The sequence below is a fragment of the Atheta coriaria genome, unplaced genomic scaffold (genome assembly GCF_025399875.1).
Source record: "Atheta coriaria isolate IRGN ID8LTWV9N9 unplaced genomic scaffold, Caltech_Dcor_3.1 hic_scaffold_7_pilon, whole genome shotgun sequence".
In the NCBI taxonomy this organism is placed as follows: Eukaryota; Metazoa; Arthropoda; class Insecta; order Coleoptera; family Staphylinidae; genus Dalotia; species Dalotia coriaria.
This window is the reverse complement of record NW_027045449.1, coordinates 5,145,890-5,169,149: the sequence shown is the minus strand read 5'-3', so window position 1 is coordinate 5,169,149 and position 23,260 is coordinate 5,145,890. Positions and strand designations below refer to the sequence as shown.

The following is a 23,260-nucleotide window of genomic DNA, read 5'->3' as shown; positions in this document are numbered from 1 at the left end:
TGGGATGTTGTGTGTCTTCAGTTGTACACGCTTAGAAGTCAAAAGTAATTCGATTGAAGACAGGTTTTGTATTAATATAACGTGAAACAAAACGTAAGATAGAAATACACGTAAATGTGGAATAAAGGGACAACAAAAACTCGGACCTTGACTTCAACTTTTCTGAATAGTCATAAATTTACGTTCAGTAACGTATTTATATTAAATTGAAATAGATTAATGTATTGTAACACCTATAATATAAAAATGAATCGCAAAATCTGTTGGTAAGCGCATAATTCAACAACGCTAAGGCCAATTTAGCCAATTCTTTTTTTTAAATGTTTGTAAAAGTCCAAGGATGGTTTTTACGGCGAGAAAAATTAGAATAATTGCCGGGAAACCCTAAAAACAGTTCTTTTCTATGGGATAAAAGTTGGCATTAAGATTCAATCATAGTTATAGTTAAATAGTTGAATCCGAGATGGCGCGCTGAAGTGCATTATTAGCAATTCTTTATATAATTAATTTCTTTAAAATAAAATTGCGTATTTTATTGATAAAATTGACACATTCTATGTCTAGAACAAGAGGGTACAAACGAATTACATTTTTATTAAACACTACCGGGACGAAGTCACGCACAGTACAAAATAAATTTAAGTTCGGTTCTGTTCGAATGAAGTACTTTATACAATTTTAAATTATACTTTAATCTTGTGAGACGTCTGTCTATCTTCCTATCTTCATTGAATCATAAGTCGATGATGAGCGTAAAACGGCGCGTCGACCTTGAAATTGCACCGTCTTCGGCTTCGCATTATTATAATGTGTCATTAAATGTAAATATCGAGCGCGGATTTCTTTGCCGGTAGCATTGGCAACGACTTGAATAACAAAGTTACGGCATGGTATAATTTATGCCAGCACGTAAGTGCCGGTGGCGCATCTCATGCATGTCGGCTTTTGTTTTGTTTCTCGGCGGATTTCAAACGTTCGCGAAAATACGACAAATTAAAGTAAACAATCTGAGGCAGAACAGGTAGCAAGGATGTAGCATAAAAGATAATATGTAACAGACGTGCGAAGAAGGACAAGGAGGAAATAAAAATCAACGCGAAATAAACACAAAGACTTCGCAGTTTGTTAGCTTTTGCAAACACTTATCATTTTCTTTAGATTTTAAACGAATTAAACGACTTCACACGTTGTTTTAGTGCTTGGATTAGTGTTGAGACAATAGGCAACCAAATATACTAGTAAAATATAAGTGAATAGTTAGTAAGTTGTTATTTTATTTATGAAATACGTTTAATTAATGTTCTATCAAAGATTATAATTAATCTCTTGTTATTTTGGTTAAATTCTTTTTTATTTGTTTTTTTTTATAAGCCTAAAGGACGTGAATGTACCTATATCGTATATCTTGGCACGACATGTGGATTTTTTTCATTTAATTTTGTGACTGGAGGCCAGCTTTTTAATGTCCAGCTAATCCTGTTCATCCAATCCGCATAATCCTCTTAAACCTTTCGACCCATTTTACTTTGCTTGACTTTTATACATTTTTAGTTTTCTATTTCACATTAGTGTAACTTTTGTGTTTAGTTCACGTTTCTACCGTTGTAGCGCTGTGGCGTTGTGGTTCTTAACCAAACTCTCATTTTGGCGTATGTTAAAAGTATAAAATGTAGTTACATTGTCTTGACTAGTTTTAATTTTAGTATAATTAATTAGTTATCTTAAAATTGTTGTTGAAAACGCAACATTGTTGTTTCATTGAGTTGTAAAACTAAACTTACATAAAATTTAAACATTCGTGAACTTAGTGTAATAAATTTTGACGTTACTATGAATCTGTAATTATTACACGGTTTTATAATGCGTACCAAGTTGTTTGCGAAGAACGAAGCGGAAAAGGAAGCGAGGATGAATCAATAAAACTTCGCCTAAACAGATGAACAGGTCAACAATCATGAGAGTTTCATACGCAAGAATAATTGCACTTAAATTGCTATAAAATCAAATCAAATAGTAAGTAAAGAATAAATATTGATGTTCATTAACACTCCCTTTGATATTTTCATATTTTTATATAAGTTTCTGGTTTTTACTGCATCAAATTAATTATAACGAGATGAAAGACCAAATTTAATGTTAATGATGAGTCGGGACGTTTTGCGGAAATGACACGCAGCCACTAAAAACACCACTGCTGTGTAATTTGCGAAAGTTGGAAGAAAAGCAAAGACCTTCCCACTTCCCACTTGCGAAATAGTTTTCTCACCCAGGGATGAAGGCAACCCATTTCTTGGTAACCGCATCCGCATCCGCATATCAGCGTGAAAAACGCGGCTCCTCTTTTTGTTGCATTTTAATTATGCCGTTTTTACGTGATTGCGATTGTGATGCACGTGAGGGTGGCGTCACTGAAACTGCCGGCGTCGCAAACCGTCTCGTCGCCGCCGCCGCCACTGCCGCATGCACTCGTTCGTAATTTATCGACGATGAGTTGGTGTGTGGGTGTGCGCGCACGCCGCAGCTCCGGAATCATTGTACGAGGTGGGCTGGGCTCGCCGGTTTTGAATTGTGCGCGCAATGCGGGCGATGCGCGGCCTTATATTCGCGCACGATAAAATCCACACCACTACATCGCACGTTTACACTCACATTTCGAAACAAGTGCAAAATCATTGAGTTTGCGTTCGTATTGATTTAGTATAGTCGCTTGTTTACACTTGTATACGATTTTAATTTTAAGTTTTAGCTTTATTTTAAGAAGGTTGACATTTGAGCTTGCACGCAAGTTTTAAATATATTCAAATTTAAGATATTAAATGTAGGTAATGATTTTGAATTAAACAAAGAAGTAAATAAATGTTAAATCAAAAAATAGTTGTTTTATGACGCCGCGACGATTCCAATGCGCATTGACTGCATGTTTATTACCCTGCTATAGTTTGTGACAAAGATGGAAGCAAACGCGATGCCGCAGCAAAAACGCGGATCATACAAATCACCGCGATCTTCTAGAAGTTACTATCGAATATATTTTTATTACAATCAAAAAATTGTTGTTTTGTATCAATATAACACTTTATTATATAAAAACTATTAAATAATTTAAGTTAGAAATAAGCATTGTTAATTTTAAAATCTTTAAAAGAAATTTTAATTCAAACGAAACAAATTTTCTGCATCTATGTGATTTATATGATCTCGAACTTGGCTTCATGTGCACGGGCGACACAAACAAGAAAATGGCGAGCGCAGTATCGTACGAGACGACATCGGCGGTCCGCTGTCAGTTCTAGACGATCGACGTCCGGCCCGTGCCTGTTGGGGTGCAGCATCCCGACTAAAATTCATTTCCGATCACAAACGGTGATGAGAGCGTGCGCGTCGCTAGGATAAATTGAGTGGACGAACGTTCGCCGCCGAACACTTTGTAAAATTGTAAATAGTGACTTGTATAGTTAGTGGTAAACAACTTGCGAATAATCACGGTCAACGACTAACGAAAATTTGCTTAAAATACCTAATAATACATGTAAGTACAGTGTGCGTGCGTGCAACAAGGTGTGTGCTATAAAAAAAATCATCATCGCCGAAGATACAGAGGGTGAATGCGCCCGCGACTGTAAATAACAAAAATAACAAGCGACGTCGATCGAAATTTTCGCCCGGCAGTAGTGATCGAAGATCGATTTGACGCGTGCGAAAAAAAAACGCAAACAACAAGGGAGAGATAACACATAGATACGACGAGTGGAAAGCGTCGTGGGCTGGTGGAGAGCTGGGCGGAAAACAAGCATCGACGGCGGGTGCTTGGGCAGCGAGTTTCGCACACGTTCCTGCGTCGCCCGGCAAAGGTTGGCAGGTTTCGGCGCTGCGCTGATCCGCTCTCCGCGCTTGGCGTCTCAATCGAGGCAGGCGATCGGCCGTATAAGGTGTGCGTTTCTGCGTGCGCGATTTTCCGTTTTCGTTTTTCGTTCGCGCGCGTCCGCGGCGTGAGTGCGCGTCGCGTGTGTGTGTCCGCCGTGGTCGCGGTCCTCCACCCGCCGAGGGCAAAAACCGCATACATCGTTCGTTGACGAATACGCACGCCGCGCTGCTGATCGCCGCTCGCTGCGAATTCGCACTTCAACATAAGTACCGGTGAGTACCGAATACCTACAGACTCATACACCTAAGGCGCATAACTTGCACGTCGAATTCTGCCCCTAAGCAACAAGAAAATCATGTTTTGCGTTAAAAACGCTAGTTGCAACTAACGCATGACGAACCTAACCTCCAAAGTGAACAAAACAAAAGCGCATCGTCTATACCGGCGAAAACGTAGTTGACTTTCATTTGTTTATGTAGTGTTTTATTTATACAAATTATTAGTATGGTTATTTTTAGTGAATAATTGTAACAATTTGAGATTAATTCATGTTGTATTGTTTGCAGTGAGACCAATGAAGTGGCTGGGCGGCGGCGATGGAAGTGCTGTAGTACACCTGGAGATGGAACGTGCACAGCGTTCCCAGGATGATGCAGCAGTAGGCTATGAGTTCCAGCGACCGCCTGATCCTGAATTTCTTACATTTGGCAACAAGCAGGCACGATGGGCACTGGGAGATGAAAGCATTATTGATGTGAGTTGAATTTGAGAGTTGGCTGCTTAAATGTTTACAAATGTGGGCAAAAACACAAGCCGAAAAGTCGCAAACAATTCATACTTGGGTGCCAACATGACTTATAAATATTTGAAATTTTATCAAACAATTTTGGAGCTGTGGTGAGGTATTACAATCAAGATAGGATGAAATACAGATATTTAAATGCTAAGTTGAGTGTTGACTATAGGCAACTTAAATTACACGAAAACTCGAGCTGTTTCTGTTGAATGTAGTACGCTGCGGTTTGGATAGGATTTAAATTTACTTGTCGTTTGTTAAAACTGTTATCAGTGTAAAATATTGCTAAATTGAACTTAAAAAATTGATTATCGGAAGTTTGTTTTAACATTGGTGTGATGTAACCGCAATTGTTGGACATTACAAAACAATTGTCATCATGATTTTATGTTTAATCGGTGCAATTTCTCCATTATGTTGTACAGATTACTGCACTATCAATTTATATTGCGTTGCACAGACTGAGTGACTCATTTTTGCTTTGTTTTGGCGCGTAGTAGTATTTTTCACGTTGCAAAATATTCGACCGCGCTATGGCATGTGATATGTTTTAATCAGCGGACTCTGCAACGCTAACAAGTTCTACAATTTGTTTTCATTTGCAAAAACAGCAAATTTTTAATTTGGCACGTCATAATTACGAATTTCCCTACACCCGATGCGCGGTGGTCGGTCGTCTTTGCATCAATTTCAATTAAGGTACTTACTTAACTGTGCCGCGGCACTGAAAATTCTTTCGGGTCTAATTTAGGCGACGAATTTCTTGCTCCAATTGATGGAATTTTGCCTCCGGGCAGGAAACTCGCGCACACAATTAAAGCAATTACATGCAGGGCGCGCGAGTTCATCGTCAATGAAAATGAACTTCAATTGGATTAAACATGATGAACGAAAATGTTTTCCTTTCTTTCCGTGGAATATTTGCTGCTTTTTTGCGAGCACTTTGCGACTTCAATAATTTTCTTAGCCGAAGCGCCAATGGATGGCACTTTTCTTTAGAGGAAATTTAATTAATTCTTTTGTCAACGCGCGAAATTGTCGCAGGCTTGTGGACGATTTGCAAATTAAATGTTTTGCAATACGTTTACAATGTTACCATGTTTATCTTTCCTTTCAATTTAATTTTTAATTATTAATTACGATTAAATATTAAATATTTGTGCATATTCATGGCATTTTTCTACACTTCTTGTATTTTTAATCGTGCACATGTCGATTGCGAAAATATCTTGCACCTAATTAATAACATCGGATGTTCATGTCACGGGAAGGTTAATTTATTAATAATATCGCTATTATGCTAATTGAGTTCGCAACTCCACTGTGTTGACGTGCAAACAAGTTTCAGTTGTCCACAGTTTATTGATTAAGTATTGTTTTCATAGTCAACTTGCTCCCACTCGCGAAGACTACCGAGTACATTGTGTGTTTGCTTAGTTTTACCATTTAATTAATTTGATCATTAGTATGATTACGTAAAATTCACCTAAAAACCGCGTTGGTGCAAACCTTGAGACACTTTTGAAGTCAATTATAAATTCCAATTAAGTCCTGCGAAAATGTTCGATTGAAGGCCCTGTAGACTGTCGGATATTGTAATTTGCTCAAGTAATGCAAGCAATAGTACTTCAACTTTGTCTTCACCGTGAAGGCTCGTCCCGGTTTGCGCCAACTTTGGAGTAAGTTTATAAACGCTAGAACAAGCGTGACTTGATTGCCGTAAACGTTTTCGATCCCATTTCGAGTAAATTAGAAAAGTTTCGAGACTTTTTCGACCCCGCGAATTGAATAATTTCGGCGGGACGGCATATGCATATGTATGTGGCGGCGGTGGGCGACATGCGAGCCGTAAGCTGGGCACCCGAAAGTTTCCGGAGGGAAACGGCGACAGGAGTCGGGATTTGATGAAATCTAAAACCCACGAATCTGAAATCTATTCATATCGGCAGCATGCAAAGATAAGAAATTTGCGTAATAAATTTCTTTAGCGTCTTTTTTTTTTCGTGCATAAAAGTTGTAAGTTAAATTATAAATATATCAGCAAAGTAGAGATCTTATAGAATATGAATAAATCATAATTTTTGAGAAAAGTTTGGTGCTGAACATTACTGATTTATGAGGGAATAATTTGATCAAAATTGACTTCGGCGAGCAGGTTGAAGATTTTTTACGGTAGAAAAACAATTGGACTTTTTTTTCATTTCAATGATTATTTCTCATAATAATTGTGATGAGTGTGTAAAATAATTGTTTGTTACCAATGTTGATGTAATTTCCGTGTTCTTGAACTTTGCAAGATTTGTTTGATGATATCTCGTAATTATTTCTGTTGCTGTGAATTAACAAATATTTACTTATGTAATCGATTCACCAGTGCAATGTGTTATGGGTACACACGAGCACAAAACACATGACAACACAATTGTGAATTGTTTCCGACTTTCGCCATAAACAACTACACACAGGGAAACGGCTTGAGTAAAAGACATTGCGCTCGCGGTTCGCGCATTGTTCATTGCGGTCGGCTTAATTGTTGTTTATCGCTTTGATAAATAAACGAAACAAATGTAGAAATATGTATTCGTTGTAAGTGCATGCGCTTATTACCCGGTCACACCGTGCGTCGCATACACGAACGTTTTTTTTTCTTCTTTTTATTGTTATTATTTTGTTGGTTGCGCTTTAACCTCAACCCATATCGCCGTTCGTATCTCGTGTATGATTGCACGTGGCGCCTTTGGTGTTGGTGTTTCAGAATTATGACAAATGGACGTTCCAGGTGAACAGCAAGCTGCCACAGGCGGGCGCGGGCCAGCCGAACATGTCGTACATGGGCATGCCCACCGGACTGTACGACATGGGCGCACAGAATAAGAACATTGCGCCGAATCTCCACCAGCAGCAGCAGCAGCAACAGCACCACCTTCCGCTTCAGCACCAGCAGCAGCAACAGCAGCAACAACAACAGCAGCAGCAACAGGATCAGTTGATGTATCCTATGCCGGGGCAGATGCCTATGCACAATCCATACATGCAGCAGCAGACGATACACGCACAACCCCAGCCACAACAGATCTCAATGAGGCAGCAACAAGCTCAGGTGAGTTTCAAAAACTTTCTAAACGAGTGTCAAACCGTATTTTGAACGTTGGGAATGAATATCTTCACGTTTTAAGACATAGATTCGGTCTTCTTTCGATAAATAATTAATGCCAGTGAACGTGTGACACTTTGAGCGAGCACCACACTGAGCAGCGCGCCCTGGAGGTGTTCGGGCAGTCGGTGCGGCGGAAAACTCAAACCTCAAAGTCGTTTACAGAGGTACGCGGCGCGCGTGAATAATTCATCCGGCCGACATAAATAGACAATAAGCCGATGCCTTCGGGGGCCGGCGGCGGTCGTTTCCGGCGGCCTCACCCCGAATACGGATGCCGGGGGGACCAACGGGGCACCACCACCACCTAGGCGTCGCTCCATCGGGGCGGCGGGAAACATTTTTCGCACGAAGATCGATACGGATGCGAAAGGTAACTAAGGCGGGAGGCGGGCGTGCTGCCGGGCGCGACCGACGCGTCTTATTACGACCGTATTACACAAATAAACAAACATCGCCTCTCGTTTGCGCGGCGGCGGCGGCGGCGCGTTATAGGCCGCCCTCGCGAAAATTGCGAGCAAAATATTCTTTGTTTATTCAGCGATTTTGTCTTAACATCAGTTCTAACACTCCTTGTGTTTTTCTTTGCGAAGTAAATTAAGAGGAAATTATAGTTTGATAAATTTATTATTACGATACTTATTCATGGAAAAAATTCTTTGGGGCGTATTACGAACACTGTGTTTGTTTTGTGGTTAAATGTTTGTAAGGCGTTGTGATATTACATGTTTTACACCACGGATCAAATCTCTATCTATATCTTAGTATTTGATATTTTCTCTTTTGCTCTCGACTTGCCTCTTCTGCACTCTGTCGAAGGAAATTTTCTGAAAGCTTAGCGCAAATACTGGCGTTTTACACGGCGATGGAACTTCCTTCGAATAGATATGTTGATGCCGATGGGTGGATATTACGCTCCACCATCCCGCCTCTCTGAATCGCGCCCGATTTTTACTTTTTTTGCGTGCCGCGTATGCGATTTTTTGCCAACTTTTTGTACTTTGCTACATTACATTGCGTTTCGCACCGTGAAATTCCCGAAAGCGCACCGAGAAATGCGCCCGCTCGATATCATCAGCGGGTTAAAGCACGTGTAAAAAGCGTTCTCGGAGAAGCGGTTTCTCGCGGCGCCGAAATCGCGTTATGCGGGTTCACGTGCGGGCGGGACGTGTCTACAAATTGATCAATTGTCGCTGCGGCCGGGACCGAAAACGGGAGGGGAGCGCGAAAATGATTAATTTCGAGCAGACGGTGGCAACTTTTTTTCGCACTCGATTCGGTGGCGATTCTCCACTCCGCTACTCAAATACGGCCCGTAATGCTCGCTGGAGAGAGAGACATTACTTCCGTGCACGATTCTGAGGGGTGCGCGGTGTGCGTTTCGTAATTCCGATTGTCGAACGCATTAGCGAACAGAGCGGCGCATATTTTCGTTCGGGTTTAACCGCGTGTCTGTAATTGATGCCCACGTGTTTTTTTTGCGTGGAAATTGTGATTAATTGGTTTATGATAACCTGCAATAATTCTATCGATTAGCTTTGAGATTAATATCTAATTTGCAATTGAAGGTTTCGAACGTACCTACTCTAAACGCTTAATGCTGCGTTTAATAAAACGCTCAATTTATTGTTGGAAATTTCGCAACAACACTATCACGCTTCAGCTTGCAGCTGGAAAAAGCAATTTGTTCGTCAACGTACATTACCCTCATTTTCATTCGGAGAAAACGTTAAAACATTAGGCGCAAACGAAGAACGCTTCGTCGGAAAGATGCTCCGGGAGCAGCGGATGCTGAACCATGTCGGATCCTGGCAGCGCCGAAGGGATTTCTGCTCGCCGCAGCCGAGGTATTAGTGTGCATACGGGTCGCTCCCCGCGCCTCACCGCCCCCGCGCTTCAGTCGGGCAGATTGTGTAATATAAACCAATCTCATTCCACCCGCCGCGCCCCTGTTCATTATTACACCTCGCTTACTCGCAGCGCGGCGTTCTCGTCAACCCGAAACTCGACTAATTCGTCGCTTAATTATACGCCGCACGCGTAAACACCAAAGTCACAATTTAGGTTATGCTTGAATTTTGCCAATTTTCGAATGGAGCAGTGGCGCATATTTTTGGATGAGCGCATGTCGAAACCTTTTTGGCAAAACAAACGCGAAGGAATAAACCGGTGTAAGGGTCGATTGGGATGGAAGAAGGATGGAGGGCTTGTTAGATCCATTTATTTCGGGTCTCAGGAGCTGAATGCTAGGATAATTAAAGTCAAATCCGAGCGTGTACCTATCATAACGCGCTATAACGGAGGCGTCAAGTGAATTGGATGGAATGCTTGTTAGTTCCGACCGTGTTACAGATGATAAAACTTGGGCCATTATAATGATGCCTCAATTTACACTATGAGCAATGAATTATGATTATGTACCTATCTACTTTGCATATACGATCCAAATAGATGTAAATCTTTAATTTACTTTGGAAATGTCAGAAAATCACAACTTTTGCGTGCTTGCGATATTTTTAGACTAAAAAGTATTTTAAAATCAGATTTTATTGTCTGCTTCGCCGGTCTGGTTACCCGATGACTCGAAACGTCTTATTTCCCACCCCCCTTGCGTCTCTAACCAAACCGGGGAACCATTATTATTAGGTTTACGATGAGATATGGCGGCGGGCGCGTCATGTTTCTTCCCGTAGAAACTCGCCGCGCGGTCCATTTCGTCCGCGACGCTGCGAAACCTGAACCGTGCTTTTATTCTTTCGCCGCGCGTTCGAAAGCGCTTCGTGTACGCTTGCCTCGTTTGCCGCGATGCGCATTTTGCGTTTTCTTTGTCTCTTGACAGTATTTTTTTTTGCGTGTTCGCCATAGGTACTTTGTCCGTTCATACGTCGAATGAATGTCGTTTTGTCATCGTCATGCGACGGAATCTATAGTACTATCGTCCGGTTTGATATCATGCTAGTGCATTCGTCTTCCTTATGAGCTGTTGTATTTTATGTCGAAAATATACGACACAAACTTTGAGTTTTGGGACGCAAAGTCGGTCAACTTTTCCGTCGACTGCAAAGAAGATTGCGTCTGTATCGCGGCCCGTTGGCATGATGCTATCGCGATAACCGGGATTGGGGCACAACACGCGCCGCGGTGCGCCCTCCGAGGGCGACAAGTCGCGAGAGATGCGGAGTTTTGTCGGGGTCGGCTTTTCTATCTTCCTCTTTGCGTTTGTTTATGTATGCTGCAACTTTTCGTGGGCTTGTTTTGTTTGCGTCTTTTGCTTTTTCTGCCAATCGTAGTGTGTGTGCTTTTCTAACATACTTGGAAAGCTCGCTAGGGGTTGGCAAGGGTGATGAAATGTGAAAATTTCTGCCTGCAAAACAAGCCGAGAGAAGTGTGTATCCCGTGTTTGTGTTTTTCACTTATATTTTTGGGTATTTTTGGGCTATAAATCAACGTGGCGTTTAACAGACACACATCTCTAGTGCACCCTAGCAAAAAAAAATCGATGCAGTATTCTCTTGAGCTATTTAGACGATTTTGCTGAAAATATATTTATTTTATTATCCTCGGGTTGTCTGAAAGGTATCAGGAACAGGGATTGCGTAACGCGTACTTCGTAGCTCATTAGTTCTCCGTTAATTAGTGCAAACGTGTCTTCGACATTACCCCGACATGACGTTGCGACATGACAATGACGAGGATACGCGTGGGTCATGCGTACTCCCGTCTTGTGTTTCGAGGTTAATTCGCGAGGGTAGCTTTAAAGTTTCGCTCGAGAACGACGTCAATTTCCCGGAGCGAACGTTTTGTTCTAACAAGTACAACAAACTCGCTTCTAAGTAATTTCTATATCATTTGCCACTTTTTGAGATTAGAACAATTTATAGCTTGTGTTCATTGACACGTCTTCTTGTTTTAATTAACACGGTTGAATATTTTCGGTACTGTGTCAGCAATAATTCTTCTTTGAGTTGTTTTGGACGACAATTCACAATGTTTACGCAGCTGCTGCATGTTGTCAGGGAGATATCATATCGTATTCGCATCGATTTCGCCGATGAGGACTTGTCGGAGGCGACTTTATTCTGTCCGATTTGAGGCTTGACACAATGGCATTTTGACTGACGGAAAAAGGCGGACGCGGACGTGGAAGTGGCGGCGGCGTCGTCGTTTGTGGAAGAAAAACATGTTTGTGGCAGGCAGAGGAAAATAATATTCGCGGCTTCCTGCGCCTGCTCATCATTCAGAACTGTGCCTTGCCCGTGGAGTTTTCCAGTCCTTTTACTAGGCTAGCGCTGGAAAACGTGCCGCTGCTTTTATAGTCGCTGCACACAGTCTTTTGAATACGCCACGCTGGTTTACTTCTGTGGACCGTTTAGCATTATTTTTCTTGTTTACACTTTTTTATTTTATCGCGTTACGCACGCATGGTTTTTGCGTCCGGTTAACACTCTTCTGATTTTTAATGGTCAATTTTATTTTTTTGCATAACATTTTTGTTATCGGGTACCCACTTCGTAATTAGATTTCTACTTCGCGACGCGCTATAATTTAACCCTTAACTTCCACTCGGTGATTTCCGCATTTCTGAGGTTCTTCAAGTCGTAATTAGTCGGACTATTAATGTCTTTCGTTTTCTTGGCTTTTGTCTCTTCACCGCTGTCGCAAGAATACAAACAGCGACGACATCGTTCAGTCCGACTTATTTAACGGTAATAAAGTCTTGACGAAGCTTGCACACTTTTGCTTAAACAGCTTTTACCAACACGCCGAAACCCAGCGGTGTGGAGACAGCGACGACATTCTCACAAACACACGCGCACAAAAAGAAAGATGGGCGTTGATTGTGGCGCGGTCGGGAAACAATGGTCCCGCGCTTATTTGCCTCGTTTTGTCATACTCGCGAACGTGTTGGCGTCGGCGTTTATCCCCCTTTCATTCTTTGCGCGCCGCTTGAAGCAAAGTTGCCGCTCAATCCGGAAAACAAGGAGGAGTATTCGCTGGCGTGGTCGTATGCCACTTTTTAACATCTCACTTGAGAAAAGTTACGAGCGTAATTTTGACTCATTCCAGCAGCGCGCCACATCTGGGCTGGTTGCATCCAGCATCCGACATCCTGTGCGTAATGCGGAAGAGGCGGAAAGGACTGCAATCTCTCGCGCCTCGGCTGGCGTCGGTGGTGGCGTTATAACAATGGAGTCGAGGCGTGAGAACGAGTCTGGCACTGAGATTTTCGAGTGCGAGAACTCGCGCGCCACGAGTGGGCGTTGCGCCTAATACTTTGATGCGCTGCCGGAGTGTTTTTCGTGAATTATTTTTTACTTACTTACTTTTACTTATTTTTTGGCTTACTTTTCGGTTTCCAACGCTGAAATCTGGGAATTACGGTGGAATTTTAAATGTTCACATGCTTTGCTTTTCTGCACTTTGTGCAAAATATCGTCATTATTTTGGCCAGGCATTTGCAGCACTTTGTGACAAAGTGAATACCTAACATTTACCTCCGGTTGGCGTTATTCAGAATGTTTTAATATTAGCAGAGTTTGGAACTGTTTTCGCTGTCATTCAATTTTGAACGTCCGCGATACTCTCTCAGCTTTATTGATGTCACTTTTATCAATGCACCTCGTGGTGGCAATTTCCTCTGCTTTAATTGCGCAATAAAATTGCAAAGGTCGACATAAACGGCGGATATATCGGGCATGCGTTTGACATTTTCCGCGTTTCCACCACCACCCAAGTGTTAGTTGTACACGCGCCAGACGAGGGCAAGGCCTTGGCACCGGCGTTTTGAAAATTTCTCGTGCGCGCGGGCATACGGCGAAAAACGGTCGTTAGGTGCGTTAATTAACTCGCCGAGGTTTCCACGACCGGTGGTGCTCTCACCAGCGGTATCAGCCGCCCTCGGCGTGGCCTACTTGGCGAAAGGTGGTGGTTTTTGCTTCTCTCTGCGCGGCGCCTCCGCCCTGTGTGGTGCGGCCAGCGGTTGAGGTCAAAGGTCTACGTATCGAATGTGGCGCTTGAACACGCCGGCAACCCAACGCACACGCAGACCTGGTTATATTTAAATTCGCTCCACCTGTTTAGGGGTGTTTCGTGTGTTTTCACACGTGTTTGCACATGTTACGGATGCGGAATTTTACGTTTTTTCTTTTTATTTACGGAATGTTAAAATCAAAAAGGTAAAAAGTTTATTAATTATGTATGAAAAAAGTTACGATGGTGATGTATGCAAATTAACCCATCAATCTATCAATTATCAGAAAATTTAAATTAACCCTTCATATTTTTATCAGCTCTCAATCATCTGATGGATTTGGGTCAATTCCAATTTATAACACCGGATAATAAATGAGTTGTTTGATCTTCTTCATAGTTTGATCCGCTGTTCTTGCCCATCTCTATACTATTTGCACGTGCACGTCCAAATTACGCGTTTGGAGTTTCCCGGCCACTAAACTGCTTTGCTTGATTTCGGAGGCAGTTAGCGTCAGCACAAACTCGCCGCCTCCCCGGGCAATCCACGCCTTGTGCTCTCTCACCCACTCAAAGTAAATTTCAATCCTGACCAGCCTCTCATCCTTCCATTTTCGCCGCCGACATCCATCGTCCATACTCGCGGAGGAGCCTAAAGTGAGCGCACCTACTGGTCGCAGTAAATTAGATTTGTCTCTGGCTAATTGCGATCGATCGATTTTCGCGCGCGCGCTTGCAAAGTGGAACTAGAGGAGAGTCTCACTCAACGACTCGGTCGGCGGTAGTGGTCTACTGGTGGTGCTAAATTAAATGACGAGCCAAGAAGAAGAGGGAAATTGAAACGTGAAAGCTGCGCGTGCATATTTTTTCCCGCATCGCGATTTTTCATACGCGATGGGGATTTTGTAATGGGAGACATTAGGATGAGATATGGGACAATGGGGCTGGAAAGTAAATGTGCGCTTGGGAATGGATGAAGGAGATGTTAGTGAAGTGGCATTTACGTACTTGTTTGAATGAGTTTATAGAAATTTAAATTTTCAAGGTTTTACACTTTATGTGGAGAATAATTTGCTTCACAATTTCAATTATTTTTCAATTTAGTAACTTTATAACTTATTTTTTTTAAATGAATTTTAAAAGCATTCACTGTATCGTGCTGACTCAAAATTTGAAACATGTTTGGTAACTATCATGTTGTGCCGGGGTGTATCGACGTCGCACGCCCTCGCTGAATGAAAGTAAAACGCCATTTATTGATTAAAACCGCGCACACACGCGGCCACGGCACCCCCTTCTTTCTAGTCAATCAAGATCACTCATGCGACGAAAATATTTAATACGCCTGCGACATGCACGGCCCTAGTCGATGAGCATCGGAAATGAGACGCGTATCTACTGTTTAAATCCGACAAACCATGACGATGTGAATCTTTTTTGAAAATACTGCTGGCAGTGTTAAAATGTTGGATCTATGACGTCAGGCCGGCTAAAATATTTAAAACACTGTAAATATTGTGTAATCTAGATGTAATATGACTGTAATATGCTCTTTATTGGAGGTATTCCTGCGCGAGTGTCACTGTATTAGAGGGGGCGAAATATACGCGGCACATTATGGCCGAGTCGTACGCGACGCTTATCGCCTATCTCGCGCGCGCGGCAATTTGCATTCAAACGAGGGTGTAACCCTGCCCTAACCTAATAGCGCTCGCCTTCGTGCACGCTCGGCTTCGCGAGCTCTCTGTGCAACTTGTGCAGCGCGGTATACACAATGCGCGCATTATCCGTCGTCGCGGCGCAGGCAGAGAGTACTGCTCCCTAGCAGCAGCATGCGCTGGCGTTAGCAACGACGAGACACGAGTGTTTGAGGTTGGAGGTTCGGTGCGCCTCGACCGGCTTCTCGTTTGCTTGCGGCGAGTGTATGCGCGCCCGGCCGGTCGGCGCTGCAGCACGGCGCAAACGCGAACCAGGCCCGAACGCGCGCGACATGCTCTTTGTCCGGCCGAGGCACGCAACGCAGCCGGCGCAGCGCCTCTCCAGTTCGTTGCCGTAACGTCGCGCGTCTGGTGCTCTACAGCCATCCTCGCATCTTGCTCGGTCGCTCTTCTTGTGTGATTCGTGCCGGGCCGCATCATCGCACCGTGTGCGCGTTGTTGTTTACTCCGCAACGCGCCCGTAACGCCGTCGACGTAAGAAAGTAATCAATTTGCAACGACGATAGTGAAATTGGAGTGCGATATTACGACGGGCCCGTCGACATTTACTCGAAAACAAAACAAAACCCACCCGGCGACGCGACGCAAAACAAGTGCTGCACCCAAGAAGTAAAACGCCGGCTACAACACCCAACGCAGGATTAAGTGCTTCTCTAGTGTGTTCAGTTCGGCAGTGCTATTCATCCACAACCATCCACAAGCAGCGGTTATGCGTATTTCAATTTGGATATGAAAGATATGGGACCTGACATGGTAAATAAACAAACATTGTTGGCTGTAGTGGTTGCTAGCGGCGGCGTGGAGTGGTGTTGCACGATTCCTCACGGGCTACGTGGTGCAACAGCACACTGCCAAAGCTAAAACCAAACCGCGTCTCGGTTGTTTCGCATTGTGCTGCGTGTGTGCTGTGCGATGCATGTCGGTTAATTGCAGCGGCGAGGTTAAGGAGGTCGTTTTCGAATTTTACTCCGGTGCCCACACACGCGTCGCGTCATAAAATGTAGGCAGACACAATCGAATCGTGTACGATTAATGTAGCATGGTTGAATGGCTGAAGAACAAAACAGTTTGGGTCTAGATGACTTTTAGGGATATGTTGTACACCTGATATGAGTCATGATATGCATTTTTGGACTATTGGCGCTTTGGCTTATCCTTCAATTTTCCACTACAGATTGTTTGATATTTTTGGTGGTGAATTTGGTGTCTCTTTGGGCTGTGCTCAGCCAGCAAGCGTGTTGTGTGCGTCGTCGTCGTGCAACAGGTTCTCCGGGCGGGTGAGCGAGCAGCCACCGCGCGCGCTCCTCGGCTTTGTTTGTGCCGATGGCCAGGTAGCCATTTTCAAGGTGGGTTGTTTTAATACAGCCGGTTGCGCCGCGTGCTTTCCGATCGCGGCGAGATTCTCTCGAGTCTCGACGGCGGCGACTGCTCCAACAACAACACTCGAGGATTTACGACTTTTGGGCCTCGACGTATGCCAAGAGTCTGTGGTCTTGTATTTCGTAGTCATGGCTACACCAATCTCACCGTAAATTGCCTTTGTTCGAATTTGGTCATGGCTATTCTTATGCATTAATTGCATGCGCTTGGGAATCGCTGCAATCTCAAGAAATAAGCCCTTAAAATTTGTTTCTTCCCACTTTGCTTTGTAGGTGTATGAATTATCAGATTTGTTTCGTTGTTTTGCATCAGTCTTTTCCAGCCGGCGGTCGCCTAGCAACATTCAAACAAACGTCGACGATAATACAACGCTTCTATTGTTTATGTTTGCCTAGCCAGACGGCTGGTCGGGCGTCGTGATGTGTATTGCTCTCGTTTGTTTGTCGCGCGCGTATGCCGGCCGTATGTCGCGCGCGCGTTGTGTTTTCCGACATTAGTGTGGGTAGTCGTGCGATTTGGGCGCGTTTCATTTTCTCCGAGAGTTTGCTTGCTTTGAATTGTCGCCGAGCCGTATCGGGAACTCGACGCGCCGCACTCGAGTCGCGACACTCGTCGTTAGTTATCCTCATGCGCCGCTCTCCTCGCTTTCAATGCGACGCTTCTCTGCACCCGTATGGGCATAATGGCCTCGAACTAGCTCTCCCAACGCTCCCAAATCTCGCAACTGTGGCAATCTAGCAACGAGTAACAATTGGCGTCAGGCATTAGTCTCCCCGTGATGGAACATGAACTCGAACCGTGTTGTTTGTCATTTCGTCCTCTCACCCAATTTCAAGCGTATTCCCTAGTTTCATTGTAATGCCGCCGCCGCTGCCACCTTCCTCTGCCTCTGCGATAGAGGAGGTGTGAGAGCCAGTAGCGCGCTCGAAAAATTGTACATGTTCATTGTACAGCGAAAAATGACCTGGCGTTAGTCATCGGGTTAATTCCCTCTCCCGCGCGCGCTCGCGCACGTTTAAAGTTTGGTTCGTGCGTTCGCGTTCGACGCCGTCGGTCTATAGATTATTGTTTACCTTGACAACGACCATGTTGCGAACGGCGTTATTTATTACATCTTTGCGTAATTACCGGCATGCTGTGTTGCCGTTCTGTGCGCGCGATTCATAACGGGCCGGGCTTTGTTTGAAAATTTTGGTTGATTATATCAGCGCTCTATTCTGCTCACATTGTAGGAGATTCAAAACAGCTGCGATCACAGGCGACGGACAAACGATCGGCTGTTTGTTTAGTCGCGAGTTTTCTTTGTTGCCGGTGAGAATGATAATTAATTGATATTTACCAACAGTTTGAATGTGTGTTTATTTGATTAACAGGTTTTGTATGTTTGCATTCACACTTTTTCGATGTAACAAATCGATACTCAATTATATTACAATCTTAACCACAAAGTGCCCAAATCGGACTCATGACGAACTCCGCTGGGGAAATTTATTAGATGTAATTAGTGATATAACACAAACATTTTTACGATCGGTATCAATCTTTCATGTGTCGTGCGTACCAAATGCTGATAACATCAAAACAGAGTCGCATTTTTATGGTTTCTGGATTACAGTCATTTTGAGGGTGGATCAGAGAACGACTTAATTTTCCGCGAACACAGTTTTAATTAACTTTGTTTACGCTCGCCTGACTTTATAAACATTGTGATTTTATACGAGTTTGTACATTCACAGCGCCTTAATTTCAAGGGTTTTAGAGCCCGAGCATATTAACAGCTTTTATACGTTATTGCGGCGAAAATTTAAATAATCATGTTCCGAACAAACCATGTAAATCGTTTGTTATTAAAGGCATTTTCTAAAATGGCTATGAAGATCGTATCCCAGTAGCAGTATGGAATCCAGCGTGCATGTGCCGCGTATTTTGTCGTAAATTTATTTATTGCCACCGCAGAAAGTGCGACGCACGGGAATATTTTTTACAACGTGTGCAAATGCGTTTGCGAATTGACTGTTTGCATTTGTTACAACATCATTCGCCGACTCAATTTTCACGTGCGGTGTGAGTATGCGGAGCAAACGTGCTCGCGTATATTGTGGTTGCGCGGCGCCGCGGAAAATAATTATCGGGACCAAGGACTGGGCTGGCTCACTGACTGCTGGTGGAGAGTATAGTTGGGTCGGCGAGTAGCAAATTTGCATGAATTGCGTGCTCCGCCGAACGACGTGCTCCGCATGAGTTCAATTACTTACTGGCGCGGCGGTTCTGATTTTTGTTGCGACTTCGATAGCGGCGCATAGCCGGGACGTTTTAATTTGAGTTTTGAAATTCGAATCTCGAGACTAGCGACGTGAGTCTTCCCTATATCACTGTGCCAATATTGGCATACGTCTAACAAATCTTAGGCATCTAACGTAAATTTGCACATGCAGAATGAATAGGTAATATCACAATTTCGTCACACGTACTTCCTTCCATTATAATCTTCATTCTAGCAACTTGTATGATTGGGTTTATAAAGTGGATTTCGGTTATAAACACAAGCCTCTAAAATCAGTTTGATAAGAAAGCGATGTTAAACACATGAACTACTAGCTTAGCAAACGGTTTTTTCTTTTGTATCAACCTTGCGCTATTATGTTTCTTACTGCAGTGTATTATTAAGTTTTGCTGCAATCATTTCAATGACACGTCGTGCGGTAATAAAACTTGCAACGAGCTTTTGACGGCCGTCGACGGAGATTCGTCTCAGTTTTAAATTTATGATCTTGATATAAATTCACGGTTTGTGCGATTCTTGGACATTGTCGCTGGCAAGCATCACATCTTGTAATTGCATTTTGTTCTGACCTTTTCAAGTGATATTGTTCTGCAAAAATACACATTTCTGTAATTTTATTAATGCGTTAAGTATGGTTTGCTTTAGTTGATGTAGTAAAGCTGACAACATTGTCTGCGTCCCTAAACTGTCGCAAATCAATGCAGTTTGTTTGTGGCAATAACTCAAACACTAAGAAATCATGATTTCAATGTTTATCTTCGGTATTGAATCAAGTTTACTTTTACCTTGTTCAAACTTCCGATGAAAGCTCATTTTCAACATATGAATTGATCGATTCTAAACTGCAGCATATGAATTTAAATTGTTTTCTTGTTTATTTCCTCGTTTGAAATCGTTTCGTATTTATAAACCGTCTAAACTTTTCGTATAATATTTGCTTTGCATTAGAATGACAAAAATACAAATTTCGTTGCGTTCCGAGTCGTTGCACGAGCCGAAATCTTTTGTTGCTTTTCTTCTTTTGGCCCAAGATAATATCCCTCGAATAAATATGAATATAAATAGAGTTTGTATCAACTCCTTATTATGGGTTTCGTGCTGGCGCTCGCGTTCCAGCTCGCTTTGCATACTTATGGGCAAACGAATGAAGAGCACATTTCAAATTTCCAACATGTAATGTATTAGCCTTTTCCAACGCAGGATAATAATGTGTCTCGTGTCTCGAAAAATTGCCGAGGCATCACTGCGGTATATGCTAGATAATAAGTCAAACCAACAGAACAAAACCAAAATTTCGCTGAAATGCTCGAAATTACTTGGAAAGTTGTACGAATTGGAAGATCGACTCCAATTCTCCTGCACTTCTACGAAATGTAGGAATAAATTATCTCGCGAGGAGAATAGATGCACACTGGTAGAAACATCGGGTAACATCAGTGCTCGTTTGAATGGAGGCAAACAATCGGATCGCGCATCTAACAAACAAATCAGATAAATTGGCGCGAAGAGCACCCAGCAGGAGAGAAGTAGTTCGGGTGTATGTAGGGTAGGAATGTAGTGGAGAAAGGAAGGGACGAAGGACTAAATTCAGTCAGTGCCTAGTTCCGTTATCATTATTCTCTTTTGCATTTCCACCACCAACCCAAAAAGCTGATTCACCTGACATTAGTTTGATTTTATTTGCGGCAGGTTTTATTTGATTTGGTCAATTCTTATTTACTTAATAGCATTTTCTCGTGAATGTTGTTGTTTCTCTGTTTGTTTGGGCCAAGTGTGTGTATATTTCTTCGTTTACAACCACTCATGGTAATAATGCCAGGGCGGCCACTTAGCATAATGTTTTCAGCGGGCTTTTAAAATTATTAAAATGCACGTGTCGAAAAGTGCTCTCGTTTTGCGGTTCGAACACGGATAGGAGGTATTACATCACGTTGGAAACGCGTCGCCTGTATGGGTGTAGCACATATAAAGTAACAACGTGGCATAACATGTGTAGCAATCCGATCGATATTATGACGATGAAACGTGCGCGTACCTGCACGTTGGATTACCTTCGTTTCCGAACGCTGTATTTTGCGGAAACTGTAGCACTGGGTTAAAAATATCCGAAATAGGCAATTATTTTTTGGATTCACTTTAAAATTTTATTTATTGTTTGTTACGTTGGCGCGAATTCTAGTGAATATAAAGTTCATTTAGGTATTGAGAATTTTTGTTTGATGTTGGGCAGGTTTTTTTTTTGACTCAATGTGCAACACATTATTAGCTAGCATCAGTTTTTAGCGTGGGTGCCGTCTAGTACTAATTAAGCCGTTTAATAATAAGCGCAATAAGGCTTTTGTTCGCGGTGGGATGTTTTTAAATAACGCCACTCGCCGACACCTTGCTCGCTACCGATCGTGAAATGAGTTTGTTGTGGCTGATGCGGAGTAATAAAGGCAGGCAGGCTGGCAGTTCGTGTAGCAGGAAGAATGAGCCTAGCACGAAAACCGCTCGACTTAAAAAAAAAGCCTTAAAAGTTCCCTTAAAAACTCTTGCGGGCTGTGCAACCACGAAAAAGAGATAATAAAAAATAAAGCGCTAGCATGACTCATTATCTCGAGCAATTTTCGTCAACCGTGAATGCACGCGAAGAATTGCAGGAAAATTAAAAATGATGGCAACGAAAACATGTTATTTATGATACTATCAATTTCGTTTTTATACTGCGGTTAATTCTAAGCTTCCATGAAATGAATTTTTAAAACGAAAGTTTAGTCACATCAAGTTTTCCCTTCGATTGAATTGAGAAAGTTAAGGGTTTTATTATTCGCTTACAAAGAAAATCCTATCACAATATGTCGACCTGAAGCAAAGCGACGAAAGAATAGCGCACAACGCAGGAGAACAGAAACAATTTGGCAACACAAAAACCGAACGCGTACGTACAAAAGATACACTTGTAGGTCATGCTACCTACCATTTTATTTTACTTTGTTCATATATGCCATTTTCCGAGATATTTCGTTTTATTACGAACTTTTTTTTCCATCAGGTTTTGTTCGTTTCTGCCGCCTCCGATTTATAAAAAAATATTATTTGTCGTTTTGCTTTAGCCTGTTTCTTTCATTAGTAACGAAATGTGGACAGAGTAAAATGAAGCGCACCGCACAGAGCTCATGGGAAATTACGGCTTCCTTAATACTGTTTAATTTTAACGACGTTTAGCGACGTTTAATATTTGATAATGTATGGCGGCATAATTTCGAGATAAATTTCACATTTCCGTGTTGAAATTGAAAGCGCCAGAAGGGTTATTAATGTGTTAATATTGTTTGTTTTATGGGAGAGTTTTTTCTGTCGAAGTAAATACGTATTTAAATACGGAAATTTGCATAAGATTTACGAGCTTTGTGTTTTTTTTTTCGAATAATTAAAATTTCGAGTCATTTCAAGAATGTGTCAACCCTGTTGGCCATGAATTTGGAGTTTTGTATATGCGAGCAAAACTACGAATTTGTGTTACGTGGTCGGACGCGTCGCCGGTGTCGACAGTTTCTCCTTGGAGGCGCACATTTCGATTGCCACGTTTCTTTTGCAATAGATTTGGTTGACACGCAGTAGAACACTCATCAACAATTTTGGAAACGTGGCCGCTCGATAAATACTAATCGAACTAAACGTTCATGGTTAAAGAAACATCAACATAAAGACGATGTTTTGTCTTACGTAATGGCAGGTAATATAATTTATTAACGAAGGTTTGATGAGCAAAAAGTTTGTGGCTGGTTAAAGATGATGAACGGTGCTAGGTTTTTCATAGACAAACTTTTATGCATTATAGGTAGTACAATCGTATAGCATCACTTTATTATTACTTGGCAATTACCGTAAATGTTTGAAACCGTAAATGATGAGGTATTGTTTTTGATGTAGGTCTTTTACTATAGTTTTACGACGTATAGTGCAAACACAAATTGGAGGTAATCAACCGGTATTATAACGTAAATAGAGAGATAGCTATAGAAAATTAGTACGTACCCGTTTCTAGATGCATCTCTGATGCAGTGAATCAATGCGAAAATTCATAGATTAGATATCGAAATGTGTATGA

General features: G+C 42.4%; 1 protein-coding gene across 4 annotated transcripts in view; it reads left to right on the top strand.

Annotated features, from left to right (window-relative positions):
• The first annotated feature begins 3,230 nt into the window (after window positions 1–3,230).
• LOC135796675 (maternal protein pumilio-like) overlaps window positions 3,231–23,260 on the top strand; it is a 110,620-nt gene continuing 90,590 nt past the window's right edge. For 2 of the 4 annotated variants that reach the window (XM_065308797.1, XM_065308795.1), the window contains exons 1-3: window positions 3,231–4,137; window positions 4,432–4,619; window positions 7,417–7,761. In XM_065308797.1, the coding sequence (XP_065164869.1) occupies window positions 4,440–4,619; window positions 7,417–7,761 (525 nt within the window). In that variant the 5' untranslated portion in view covers window positions 3,231–4,137; window positions 4,432–4,439. Of the gene's footprint in view, window positions 4,138–4,431; window positions 4,620–7,416; window positions 7,762–15,826; window positions 16,257–23,260 lie in introns of those variants that run through there. The other 2 variants (XM_065308796.1, XM_065308798.1) reach the window with 2 other exon arrangements.